This window comes from Neocloeon triangulifer, unplaced genomic scaffold (genome assembly GCF_031216515.1).
Source record: "Neocloeon triangulifer isolate White Clay Creek 2 clone unplaced genomic scaffold, ASM3121651v1 ptg000014l, whole genome shotgun sequence".
NCBI classification, from domain to species: domain Eukaryota; kingdom Metazoa; phylum Arthropoda; class Insecta; order Ephemeroptera; family Baetidae; genus Neocloeon; species Neocloeon triangulifer.
The window spans coordinates 9,815,377-9,830,086 of record NW_026775556.1 but is presented as its reverse complement, the minus strand read 5'-3'; the positions used below and the strand labels follow the sequence as shown (position 1 = coordinate 9,830,086).

Below are 14,710 nucleotides of genomic sequence, written 5' to 3'. Positions count from 1 at the left end.
ACGTTAAATAATTTAGTTTCCTCTCCTCGTGCGTCAATATTGGTTGAATCAATATTCAAAGCAAATACTTATTTATGTAATGACGATTATTAAAAAAATCTTTTAGAAAAATCAATGAAACCTTTGCAACGACGCATCAGTAAAAATAAAATAAAAAGGAGTGGGGTGATGAGCTCTTTTTCACCATCAACTCGTCGGCAGGGACAATTTACAGAAGCGTGAAGCGAGGCGAGAGAAATTCGCCGACAGCAGCGCGTAATTAATTTAAAAGAGTAAACCCTGCAGCTGCAACCCCTTGCTTTGAGCAGAAGGCGTTGACCCAGGCAGCGAGTCAATGATGCTCGCGGCGCGTAAAGCTGATAAATTACACGCGGAGACGTGCACTCGGCAAATGACGCTCTCGTCCTATTTTTATTTGCGCGGCTAACTATCCAAGTCGGGGGTTGATGCATCGCCTACCTGGTCTGTCCTACATTTTTTTATAGATGCAAGCTCTTCTATTCTCAGAAACAACTCGCGTGTCATGCATTCTCTGTGAAGATCATTAAATTATAAAAATATAAAGACAAAAGTAACAACAGATGCCTTGGAAATAAATATGCTCTAATGAAGTATACAAGAAAGGGATTTCTTCAATAAAAAAGCATGTTTGTATTCCCATAGAATCTTAATTCAATTAATTAGTAACTAAAAAAAGTTAGATCTGCTTATATTTTTATCTTTTAAATTGATTCAGGCATGTTTATTTTTTATTTTCATTTTATTTTTCTTCTGCAAGCATAATGATATAAAATCAAATCTTAAAAGTATTTTTTTTTTTAATATTACTATCTCCCCCTTCCTATAAAATTTCTTTCGGGTCTAAACTTTTGCAAAAAATAAATTTTATTAATCTTTTTGCAGCGTGGAATTTATTTCTTCAGTTAAATTAATGATTCTTATAATAAAACGGTTGTATTTAAATATAAATATGTGGAATTAAAGTTTTTCAACAGCTGCTGCTGAAATTGTCTGAATTATACGACTTTAGCGAAAAGCAACATAGAAATAAGCAAGCAAAACGCGCGCGCTTAACTCGCTCGTCCCGAGTTCATTTTTATGCGCCGCTCCCAGCGTCCCACCGAGAATAAAAAATTCAAGGCGCCGTGCATCCATAAATAAAAGTTCAAGCGACAAGTAGGGGGTGGCTGGGCCAGGCAAGGTGGGAGGGTGGGTGGGCGCGCTCTCGAGTGGCGTATTTACTCAGCAAGCGCAAGATAGAGTTTTGTGCATAAATCGAGTCAGCCGCCGCTGCCGGTGGAGGGAAGGAAATCATTGAGTTGCCCGCGCGGAATCGCGAATATTAGCATGCGTGACCTGGGCGACAATTCTGCCTTTTTCACTCTCTCCGTATCCGCCACGCACGCCAACGTGGCAACAGATTTTGTCATTTTCAGGCGCCCCCCTTTGAGCACCGCAGTTCTCCCTAAAGGTACTACGTGTCTTAACGTACGAGTAACTTATAAATCGACAGGGGAATCTGCATGAGTAAATTGAAAATCGCCCGTTTTATCTTTTTTGTACAATATAAATAAAATGGCAGAAGATTTTAAAATACAAATTGTAAATTTTGTTCGAGTTATAAATTATTCACGCCTCATTAAATTTTACCCATAATCTTTTATTTTTTTTAACTGTCTGGCATATTTAAAAATGAGTTAACCTTACATATTTTAAAATAAAGTAAGATGACCTTTCATTCTGAAAGCGATAAAATAACACAACTATTTATTAACTACGGAAATGTAAGTTGTTTTCTTTCATAAAAATATTATATAATATGATTAAAAATTTAAATGCTATTTATTTTTGCCGTTTTCAAATAACTTTAAAAATATGAATAGCGTAATATTATGAATATTTAAAATTTAAAGTTCATTCTTTGATAACGCAATTCGTAATTTATGAAATCAAAAGTGAAATCTGCCTTATTTGCAACCCATAATCACCCATAATGAAAATAGGAACGATCTTATTTAGTATTTTTTCTGTATTAATTGCAATGGCGCAGCCGTTACATAAAATACGACTTTTTAAATATTTTAGGATCAATATATTTTGTTAATTTTAACTTGCTTGTTTTTTATGTAGATTAATTAATAAAATAAAAATTTAAATAAAAATAAGAACTCGCTATAAATGGTAGTTTTAAATTATTTAAAATGCATTAAGAAAATATTTTAACAAGCTGATAAAGAAATGTTATGATAACTTTAAGTTCTATTCTTGTATTATTTTCTCGTAAATATTACATATTGGATCACTTTCACTTTTCTTCGTTTTTAATAACTTGAAGTGCATTTCATTTCATCTATCACAAGATCAGGTAATTTAAGCATCATATTTAATGTATGTATTTTAATTTATTATTATGGAAGTTTGTTTGTAAAGCCGTTCAGAAAAGTGCAGAGTACTTTTAATACAAGTGACCTGCAGAAAGGAGTTCAACTTTTCATTTTGCGAACGCGGAGACGGAGAGCGTCCACTTCTTGCTTGCACGGAAGCGTGTAATAATTTGCGTATCAGACACGGTGGCGCTAAATGGGGCTGAACGAGGTGAAGCACTTAGCTGATCAAGCCCACCTGTGCACTCCAAGTGCATTCAGTCACTCTCATCGAGGGCCTGAGTGAGTCCTAACTCACCCTGCGAGAGCCATAAACTATCGACTTCATGAATTTTTCATGCGCGCCTGCATGCTTGAATTTTTCCAGAGATGGCAGCCGACTAGCTATTTATTTTTGCATGCGCTCCACATGCCACACTTCTCGGGCTCGCCCTATTTATTTATACCAAGCCATCGGTGCGAATTTCCATTTTTATGTATTTCGCGAAAGGATGCATTTATCTTGCATCGACAAACTTTTGCCTCTGCCAGGCTGAAATGTCAATGCTCACTGATATGTGCAAATCTGGCGAGCTGGAAATGGATAAATGTAAATTTTGTCAGCTACATCACAACATGATAGATTTGCAAACAAAAATAGCCTTGGAAAAGAGAGTTTACCTTGGAGGGAAATCTCGTGCGATTAGCGGTGATAAAATTGCAAACAGCAGCACTAAAAGTTGGACTTCTTTGTGCAGCGGCGCCAAAGGGTCGAGTTTATTTAGTGCCCGCGAACCAATAAAAAGCAGCGACGGAGGCCGCCACTTTCAGGAGAATTAAGGCGAACTCTTGGCAGCCACCTGTAGAACGAGAGGCTGCATTATCATAAAGGCCAACGGGCTATTAATTATAACGCGTAATTATCAGCCACTCATTCTGGATACACCTTAAGCCATGTACTTGAATAGCACAATTCATAAATTAAAATTTGTTTACTGTTTTGTTTTAGTAGCATCGACTTAATCAATATTACTGCCATTATAATGTACAAATGTAATGAATATATTTCCTGCTTGTTTAATCTAGTTTGGATATTTTCCTATAGTATTAGCATTGTACTTTATTTTTGTTTTGTATAATTATAATTATTTATGTTTTAAAGATTAACTGGATATGGAAAAAAATGAAACAAAGTGAGAAAGCATAATAATTTTTGTTTGTTAAATATTCATTGTTGATACAAAAAAAATATAAATATTTGATCGTTATTTAATCAGGTTTTAAGAAACAAACTCCTATAATCGCAGACTTTAGCTGTAAATCTTTAAAGATTTCAACTTTTATCTGCAATATCAATAGACCTTTTTCATTAAGGCAACAATGGGATTCGCAGGCACAAAAACAGCACATTTTGGAGGTGTCAAAACGCGACGTTCCGTGCTTCCCGACGTCTTTCTCAGGTCAGTGGTCACCAAATCGCAAAAATCTGGGCATTTTCGGCATCCTCATGAAACGAGCTTTCCGCCGGTGTGCCGTTTTTCGCTCCGAACAGTCGCGTTCTTTTCAAAGCTTGGAGATACGACCAAGAATTTTTTTCAAAATTTGACCGTTTTCAAACGCAAATTTATCCCAGAATTCAAAATTGACACGCAATAAAATGCACACCGTTGTAAAGCTCGTTTCTTCTAGATTCAGAATCCTGAAGCGCGCACCATTCCTTTGAGTTTGCCCTATCTCTTTTTGTCCGAGAAGCACCCCTCCTCCGGCCCTTTTTGCGTCAATTTTGATTGTTGATTGCGACTCGGTTGAACCCTGACCCGGGCCACGTCAGGTCAAAAATATGTTATGAAAAATTAATGAAAATCAATAAAAAGTTGGAAAATTAAAGTTAAAGAGTTGCTTAAAATAACTATTTCAATGCCATAATTTATTTCACACGGACGCCCGAGATATAAAAGGGTTTGTGAGGAGTACTCCCATTTCAATTGTGATTTTTTTAGAAAGAAAGACTTAATACAAAAGTTGTAGTTAAAGACATGTTCTTTCTTTTTGCAATTGTATATGTGTCTGTAAAAAAATTTTATAATTGAGTAAAAATGGAAGAAAATAAAAATTTAACTTTTTGGACACGAAGAAAATTTTTAAGATTTTTTTGAAGATAGCCAATCGATTTAGCATGTCTTCATTAGTCTATGACCAAATTTTTGTAAATAAATTCGCAATACTTACAAAGTTATTGCAAAAATATTCAAAAGGGTCGTGTCTCTGTTTTTAAATGAAAGAGGTGCCGGCAATCATTTTGCAATAACTTTGTAAGTATTGCGAATTTATTTACGAAAATTTGGTCATAGACTAATGAAGACATGCTAAATCGATTGGCTATCTTCAAAAAAATCTTAAAAATTTTCTTCGTGTCCAAAAAGTTAAATTTTTATTTTCTTCCATTTTTACTCAATTATAAAATTTTTTTACAGACACATATACAATTGCAAAAAGAAAGAACATGTCTTTAACTACAACTTTTGTATTAAGTTTTTCTTTCTAAAAAAATCACAATTGAAATGGGAGTACTCCTCACAAACCCTTTTATATCTCGGGCGTCCGTGTGAAATAAATTATGGCATTGAAATAGTTATTTTAAGCAACTCTTTAACTTTAATTTTCCAACTTTTTATTGATTTTCATTAATTTTTCATAACATATTTTTGACCTGACGTGGCCCGGGTCAGGGTTCAACCGAGTCGCAATCAACAATCAAAATTGACGCAAAAAGGGCCGGAGGAGGGGTGCTTCTCGGACAAAAAGAGATAGGGCAAACTCAAAGGAATGGTGCGCGCTTCAGGATTCTGAATCTAGAAGAAACGAGCTTTCCAACGGTGTTCATTTTATTGCGTGTCAAATTAGAATTCTGGGATAAATTTGCGTTTGAAAACGGTCAAATTTTGAAAAAATTCTTGGTCGTATCTCTGAGCTTTGAAAAGAACGCGACTGTTCGGAGCAAAAAACGGCACACCGGCGGAAAGCTCGTTTCATGAGGATGCCGAAAATGCCCAGATTTTTGCGATTTGGTGACCACTGACCTGAGAAAGACGTCGGGAAGCACGGAACGTCGCGTTTTGACACCTCCAAAAAGTGCTGTTTTTGTGCCTGCGAATCCCATTGTTGCCTTAATGAAAAAGGTCTATTTGTCAAATAAGTTAACTCAAAATTTATCCTTTGCAGTTTTTAAAAACCCAATTAACATTGCTTCTACCTAGTGTGGACCAATCCATTGTGTTTCTGAGAGTGCAATACACTGTAGAACCGTTTTGGCTTTTCTGCTTAATTAACAAGGTCTGTTTTGTGTTGGCAGCTGCAACTGTACGGCTACAACAGCGAACTGTACCGGAACATGACCGAGGCGCAGCTACGACCACACGGCATCGCGGCCATCTCGCTCATGCTACAGGTAAACACAGCACGCTCGCTTATAAACACATTAGCGCCTGCTTTATGGTCCTTTTAATGTGCAAACACCGCTCGCGCTGACAATTAGCCCGGCGCCCGTTCCACTAAATTTTTCACGCCTGGCTTTTGCTGGTGGGCCAGCGGCCTTTTTATTGTCCACATTTGGTGATAATTTTTCCTTTTATTGTCATGAGACTAGTGGGCGGCGTTTAACAATTTCTGGGTCAAGAGGCGTTTTAGGGTTTTCTTAGTTCTGAATAAAATTCATATTTTGAAGCTTGTATTAATTTTGTTTACAGTTAATATTCATGATAAAAATTGGTTATATTAAAATGCAACCTGTTCAACAATCATGTCATGCAGGTTGCATAATCAAACATAATTGACTTTGTGACGAAAATAATAGAATTCTAAAATAAAGTTAGATTCTTTTCGTCATCCACAGTTGCTCTCTTCTTACTATTGTTTTTACATAAAAAAAAATGTTACAACATTCTTAAACAGATCGTTCCTTTTAGGTTGGAGACATCCCTAATCCGGAGTTGCGAGTGCTGACGAGCGCATTCAGCAAGCTGACTTATCGAGGTAAGAAAAGAAAGGGTTATGCAAGAGAGAACGGGCGATGGATGCAGCTCTCTGTTGGCTGCTGCCCGACTCTTAATCCTCTAAGTAGCTTTTACAATTTTTAAACAAAAGATCCTCTTAAGTGCCGGCAGATAGGATATAGAGAGCGAGCGGCAGCCGCCTTTGTGAGCAGCATGTGAAGAGACACATAATATGCCGCCGCCGCGCGTTCTCCGCTCTGAAAGCCTTTTTATATTTTTTGAGAGGCTCAATCTACCATTAGCGGCTCAATGGGCGGTTATTTTGTTTCCCGGCCGATTACGCCGAGCGCGTCGCAAATTTAATACACGGGCGGATGAAAATTTCACTTTTTTACCACATTTTTATTATCTTCCTACGCATCTTTCCCGGGATGGAAAAAGAGCAGCAGAATTTTTGTTATTTTTTAAAAGAATAAAAACATGCCGTTAATTTAAAACAACATGAAGTTGTGCCCACGCGGAAAATCTGATATAGAACTTGCACGAAGAGAACAAGTTTCTGCTGACGTGTCTGATTAACTCTGCGAGCTAAAACACACGAGGAAATTATTAAAATGTCCGCTCGTTGCTTTCCGCTCTTTTTTCCTCGCTACGTAATCAAGACGGAGTAAAATTGCTGTGTTGCTGGCTGGGGTCGCGTGAGAGCGACGAATTTCAATTCGCCGACGTAATTGAAGACAAATTGCTCTCGAGATCGGAGAGCATTTGTTTCTTTTGGCGCATTATAAATGTTTACACAATTCGGGTGCGACACGTCATTACTCACCTTGCTTCTTATTCTGCTCGCGCGAGTGCGGAATGCTCTCTCATGAATATGCAGAATTCTTTCCTTTTTCTTGACCCATTTTTGCGCCTCTCACCAGACTCGGCTAAGAGAGTGCATCTCTTGCTAAATATTAATCACCACGTGCGTCCAATTAAAGGCCGAGAGGGTAGAGAGTGCGTCTTTCAGGGCGCACCAGCTGCCGCAATATCTGAATTAAGTGTTTGAAAGAACGTGCGAGCGGAGCAATATAGTGAATGGGGACGCTTTTCAATTGCCTCGTCACCCACTTCTTTCTGCTGCAATCTCGATCCGTCTTATTTCTTGCGCCTCACTTAATACGGTATTAAATATCGCAAGAACCCGGCTGCAATCTGTTCATGGGGAAATTTTGCAATTCAATCGGCAAATTTATGACTGACTTGAAAAGAAAATACGAAAGGCAATTACTTTTCCTTCAGAATATTTTGTTTATTGATTCTATTTTATTAGAAATTTTGCCTCGATCGCTTTTTTTAAATTCTTTACAATCTTTCTTTGAATCTTTAAAGTGCACTATTCAAAAAGCAATTTGATTTTTTTTTATGAAGACCAATATTTTCCTCAAAATAGTAAATTATTTACACTATTATCACAACGCAACTTAAAACATAATTCGTATAGGTTGCTCATTTATAAAAAGAAATTTAGACAAAATTATGCGAAAATTTAATTATTTGACAAAATATCATGTAATCAGAAAGTGTATAATGGAAATTGTGTAATTTACATAAAATTATTTTCAAACGTATACATTGCAGCTTTTTGTTTTGAAAGCTTAATATACAAGCTTCAAAAGCTGAAAGCAACGCGGCTTTGACTTGATGTTACAATGCATCATCTTTAATTTTCCGGCAGCAAGCTATTTGAGCGTGTTGTGCGAAATCCAGTGCCTCGTCTTCGCAACATGAAAGCCGGCAGTTGCATGCAAAGTCGGCGCTCAAAGATCTCAGCTTAAGCACTTGCCTTGATTTCAAACGTCCTCTCTCTCTCTCTCTAGCCGGTCTAGCCGCTTTGAAGCTCCTCTCTTTGCCTGTCGCGCTCGCAAACGAGGTCGCCCGCTGCATAACTCGCAAAGCACAACTGATGCATCACGCGTGTTGCATACCCTGCTCGCTCCCAAGGGACCTGCAACCTTTTTGCTAGGCACGCGTTCGGGGAGAAAGAAAGGTGAGCGGAGCGAAACTTGGACCTGTACATTCGCTTATCATATAATTGAATACATTTCCTTGAGTGTCTTGGGACGAATGTGGAGCAGTGGGGCGTGGTTTGCCGATGCACTCTCTACGAAAATAACTCCAAAATTTAGTTGCAAATCGTATGTATTGATCTATCATAAAGGCAACTGCTACCCATAAAGGGATAAACCAAAAAAATTATGCAATTTAATGTAATTGAGAGGAGGAAAATATAATAATTAAGCAACAAAAACTTGTTTACAATCACAAATTGTAAAAAATAAATATATTAAAAATAATATTGATGTTATTTTTGATCAATATACCATTAAGATATGGTTACTTGACTTTTTGTGCTGAAGGCTTGCATTTAGACTGCCTTGTGTACTTCTGACTGCTGCTTTCCCCTTTATCTTTGCTCTTATTATTTCTGGCAAAAACCTGCAGCTCTAATACCGTTTAGTCTCAAATTTTAGCCTGGCATATCCACTTCTTTCATCAATCCTTAAATTTAATCTTAGATTCCAAATTTTATCATCCCAAAATACTCAAATTTTTTGAAAGAGAAAGAAACTTGCATTTTTTGCTTAATAAATGTGATATTCTCGGAATAGTTTTTTTCCATTTTCTTTCTGGAACATTTCCAAATAACAATAATTTTAAAAGGCTCATATTTCAGATTAAAAAAAGAGAAAAAAAACAAGGGAAGAATTTGGTCTCCGGGCGGAAAACAAAGCGCGCAATTTGTATGCATTATTCGTCATTGTTATTAATTGCACGCCTCCGCGGCCCCCGAGGGAAGGCCCCACTCCGGGGACAAGTAAATAGCGGCGGTGGACAGTTGTCAGAGCAACCGTCGCTCGGCATGCTAAACAGGTCTCGGGAGGCAGCTGCAAAAGAAACACGAGGCAGACGAACGTCGCGAATAAATTTTAGCCCTCTCTCCCGCTGCTGCTGCTGCGCTCGCTGTGAAAAATTTAATCCCGGCATGAATGGGCCTGATTTTATGTTCATTTAATTAAAAAAGAAGAGAGTGCGAAAAAGGGCCAGAGGGTGTTGATAATAAAAAGCAGCTGCCTCTTTCGCGTGAATCGCGCGCCAAATTATCACCGAGTTTGTTTAATTCTGGCCGGGGCGTCACTCGTGTTTCCGTACGACAGTGTCTAGCTCGCGAGGCGAAAGATGGTCGGCTACAAAAGATGTCATAAAGTTAAAAAGAGCGCCCGAGCGACTGTTGCCAAATGAGTCGAGAAGACTGCGAAATGAAATCCGGTTTGTTGAGTGTTATGTACAGTGGCATAATAAAAGGCCTTGTGCCGCCGCCCCTGCTGCAGTGTGGCAAAATACACGCGCAGATTACTTGGCTCAACAGAGATCGGATTTGTAGCTTTGCATCAAAACATTTTCAAAACACTTTATTCAATTATTATCTTCAATCAAAATGTACAAGGCTACATTTTTTATGTGTTAATGTTATAAAAACTATTTTTACATTTTTACATTGTTACATTTTTTTATAATTTTAAATTTATTTATAACAGTTTAAAAACACTTTATACATATATATTTCTTTTTATGATATAAAGTCTAATTATTAGGTAAAGTTTTTTTTAAAATAAAAAAGTTTATATTTTTTGGAAAATCAGTAATTCAAAGATAAAATAAATACGCCAATTTCTACTATGAATTTCATGTGCTAGTGGAAATTAAATCATATGTCTTTGATTCGGATGTTCTTCAGTGGAGCTTGTTTCATTAAAAATAAGTACACAATAATATAGGTTTTGGAGTAGAAATAAAATTAATATTTTTCTCTTCTTTAATTTTGAATGTATGATGGATGGTTTTACCCTGAGTGTGAGAAGAAGCATAGTGGAAAGTCAAATGCTTGTCAATTCAAAAAACAAGTGGCATGGGAGCATCCACGAGGTGTGGCTTTCAATTCTAAATTTAATTGATTTGTGTAAAAATTAATGATTTGTATATTGGCTTCGAAAGAACCATTATATATATAAAATTTTGCTTCAATATTTAATAAAAAAAGTTTACAAATGTGTGAAAAACTACAAATCCGCGCCTGCTAGATGACACACGGCGGGTCCGGGGCGTCACATTCTGCAGACGCGGCACAAAAATGCTGTGACGATGTTGCTGAGCTTGCTGGGGTTATTTTAAAGGCATGCTTCACGCACGCACGCCGAGCCAAGACGCTAAATGGCCTACATGATGTACAGGCCCTGTTTGGGTAATAACGGCAAATATATTATTTCCGAGTGGTGCGGCGAAATATGCGCCCCCTTGTTTCTTTTTTCCGCGCAACTCATTTTTCTCGTCGGCGGATTTACACTTTGCAGCGGCGGCGGGTGGAATAAATAGCGCATTCCTAATGCGCTCGCGTGATTTGTCGCCTCCGCCGCGAAACGCCGACGTTCTGCTCTCTGCTAACCCTCGGCTCGGCATTGTGTGCCGACGACACGACGGAGCACAATTACGTAGAATGAGAGTGAGTGAGAGAGAGACTTCCTCGGCAAACGTCGGATGAATGAGCGACTCGGATTCGCGCGTTTTATTATTTGCGGTAATGGAGCGCGCACGCATTATCTTTGTCTGAATCATTTAGCTTCTCCCCCTGCCGCGCGTGTCAATTAAACGTTCATCTGCGGCAACGTCCCCATTATCAGGTGCTTGAATTGTACATTTAAATGGATGGGGTGCGAGAACAGAAATTTTCACTTGGAAAATTTTCCACTTGAGAAAGCAAATAAACGAGTGCTGAATACAAAACGCCAGTCAGTGTAAAACATTTAAAAAATTCTAATCGGGTCGCGCACATGGTTTAAAAAAACACATTTTTATGTAGAAATTTAAATAACATGGAAATTGTGCCAAAATTATTTGGGTATCAGCATTGGTTATAACGATAATTATAATAAAATTCATAAAAATAATTGTTTAATGAATCGATTCTATATATTTTAAGCATTTCGTTTGTTGATAAACATGACTTCAAGCATATTCTTAAAATCCATTATGAAATTAATTTTTTTTGCGATTTTTTGTGTAGTTCCAAATTCCATGGTGAATATTTGAATTCGTGGAATTTTAATTGAATGAGGAGTCGTATACTGAAAATGAAATTTACAAAATTATACAAAGAGTAGCCAAAAAAATATCAATTTTTGACACAATTATTTTTTGCGTTATTCATTGACTGAATTGATGCCTTTTGTCCTTTTCAATTTGCATGTGAAAGAGAGGTGTTAAATTTAAGCACACTCTCCTGCCGAGCGATGGCATATCCGTCCCAATTCAGAAACGTAAATAGTAATGTGTGATAAATGAGGGACAAAAGGCCGGCCGTATTTTTATTACCTCCACCCGCTGTCACCGCGCGTGCAAAGAGAGCAGCCCTCGTCATATCAGGACAGACAGCCAAGCACTCTATGATGATATTTGAATTCGCTGAAAAAAAAGAGGATCGCCCAGTTATATATATTTTTTTGTTCGATGATGAATGCGATTTGCGTTCCATCTGCGCCCAACTTGATTGATGCTCGCAATTATTGCTGCCGCCGCCGATGTAAATATATTTATTCGGCGCACAAGCGAGTAATGAAACATTTCATTAAGTGTGCTGATGCGATGCATGAAAAATGGAGCAGGATGAAAAATGGTGGAATTAATGGTGTTGTCCCTTTTTGTTTTTGTTTGTCGCAGGCGCGAGTGCTCCAGTGCGGTATCTCTCGTTACGCAGCCTTTTGCCAGACACGGACTATTACATGACCTACGAAGGCTCGACCACACACCCTGGCTGCTGGGAAACGGCCATCTGGGTCGTTCTTAACAAACCAATATACATCACCAAACAAGAGGTAAATTATATATTTTTAAGTCTAATTTTTGTTTGTTATTAAATAATAATTAATTATAGGATAAACGTTTCAACTTTACATACTTTATATAATTATTTTTTAAATTATTTTTTATTATTTTTTATTTTTATAAATTTTTCTGATTTATTTTCAACTGTTTTACAAAAAAAAAAAAATTGAAAACAAATTGAAATTTTTTAAAATATATAAATAAAGAAAGCAATATATGTAACTTTGAAATTAAAAAATTATAAACGATTTTACTGCTTCAATTTGTTCATTATGAAGCTTCTTCGAATTGTATTGTTTTTCATTTTGATATTGATACGTAATTTTTTTTAGTTAGAAATAATAAATAATTTATTCAATCTAATTTTTCGCTCCATATTTGATAAATGTATGTGATATTTTCTCCAGTTATACGCGCTACGGCGTCTGATGCAAGGGCCAGAAGAGACCCCCAAAGCCCCTCTAGCAAACAACGTGCGCCCCTTGCAACCTCTGCACCATCGAACGATACGGACCAACATTGACTTCGACGGCAAGAGCCATCAAGTGAGTAGAAGTCGCGAGCATTTTTGCGAATCAGGCCATTAGCGGGGAATGAGATTGCGGCGTTAAGGCGCTGCTTAACGAACCAACCAAATCCCTTTTCACGACACTCAAACTTGAATTGGTTTTGGCTGAAGGAAAGAACTTCGGCATGCAAACATATTATGAACTTTTTCCAAAACGAGAGAGTGTGTTTGTCACTCGAGTGGAGAAAACAGTTGTTAATTTAAATATTTGGATGCTTTCATTGCTTTGGAATAATTACTCGCAAAGTGTGTAAAACGCAAATAACAGCGAGAGAAAGAGACGCTGTTGGCAAGATTCGCGAATTAATTCCAACTGACGCTTTTCTTCTATTTGCAGAACCCAACTGAAAAGTGCCCGACACGCGGAGAAGTTCTCTACAAAGGTACAGTATGATAATACGCAATTAAGGAAAGTTTTAAATGATTATACAATGGAGGAACTCGCGCATGCATGCGAGATTTTCCTTTCCTCGGGCACGAATCTGAAATTAAAATGCCCCAGAGAATTCCGACTAACTTCATTACTCCTAGTTTGTAAAACTTACTTTAGCTACCAGCATTTATTTGGTTTTTTCTTACTTTGAAATTAATTTGTTGCAGTGAATTCGAGGCACATCACTCAATCAGACCTGGCCATGGACTTGAACGCATTATAATTCGCCAATGTCGTGCTACTAGAGATACAACAATTAAATGTCTGCATCGATTTTTTAAGAGAGATTAATAAGAGAAAAAAAAACACTTAACTGTGATCTTGATGAATTTGCTATAATGTGGTTGATAGATAAGGAGAAAATTGGAAGTGGTTCAATATTTACAGACGAGAGAAACCATCTTGGTCAATTATAGGAGCAAATTAAAATTTTAATTATTTCAAACTAGAAGCTTGGCTGCGCGTGTGGAAAGTCCGTGTTTCCACGCTCCAAACACTGTTGAAATATAATCGGATTTTAAGCTCTGCGTTCGGGAAAGACGGATTTTATTATTAGCTCGTTATTAAGGAGAAAGTTTTAATAAGGAAGCTGTACTAACTATTCGTCCTGCATTTAAATAATATTCCGAAGCAATTTTTTAAGGATAATTCTTTGGACTTGCAATCTAGGTAAATTAGAAAATAAAAAAAATTATTGCAATAATTGTGTGAATAATGAAATTGAGTAGCTGAGAGACATGTGTTTTCATTGTGTAAATAAATAAAAATCAAAATAAAGAGCAAAATTGGAAAAACCTGAGATTCGCCTGGACTTTTTACTCTCAACTGGAGCGCTTGAAATAAATTCGCCTCGCAGGAACATGCTGATATGAAATTCCGCGATGACTTCGCACTTTGCCTAGTGCGTAACATGAATTTTCCAATAGGCATTTCTCGGCGAGCAGGTGCGAAGAAGTCGCATGAAGAAAATTAGCCTTGGAGGCGAAGGAGACGAAGTAGAAAATCGATTCGGGCGCTCTCTCGAAAAGTGCGGGCGGCCCGATCGGCAGTAAATGCAGCACTTTATTGCCGATGGCGGGCCCAATTTAGCCCGTCCGTCCTTTGGCGTGCAACAGATAGAGAGAAGAGTAAAAAAAAAAAGAGAAAAGAGGAAGACCGCAGAGTGCATTTTGCTGTATTAATTTCATTACTTTTTGATTCGACGCCGTGCCTGCGCCCACGAGTGTAATCTCTTAGCACCAAAAGCTTTTTCCGCTCTTCATTGATGTCCGCCGACCTCCATTAGCCGCTTGTGACGCGATGCTGGAGATGAGCTTGAAAGGGATGTTGCGCAAAGGGAGCCAAATTAATTATGCAAATATTTATTTCATTAAAAATTTAAAGTTGGGAACAAATAAGCACACATGGCTTACTTTTAAATTTTTTACAGTAA

The 14,710-nt window shown here is 37.5% G+C and overlaps 1 protein-coding gene across 1 annotated transcript in view; it reads left to right on the top strand.

Annotated features, from left to right (window-relative positions):
* Positions 1-14,072, top strand: part of LOC132200442 (carbonic anhydrase-related protein 10-like) — a 41,224-nt gene extending 27,152 nt beyond the window's left edge. Inside the window, exons 5-10 of the mRNA XM_059625907.1 lie at positions 5,716-5,811; positions 6,329-6,395; positions 12,113-12,267; positions 12,685-12,822; positions 13,183-13,228; positions 13,446-14,072. Coding sequence (XP_059481890.1) covers positions 5,716-5,811; positions 6,329-6,395; positions 12,113-12,267; positions 12,685-12,822; positions 13,183-13,228; positions 13,446-13,501 — 558 coding nt within the window. The 3' untranslated portion in view covers positions 13,502-14,072. The remainder of the gene's footprint in view (positions 1-5,715; positions 5,812-6,328; positions 6,396-12,112; positions 12,268-12,684; positions 12,823-13,182; positions 13,229-13,445) is intronic.
* Positions 14,073-14,710: the final 638 nt, after the last annotated feature.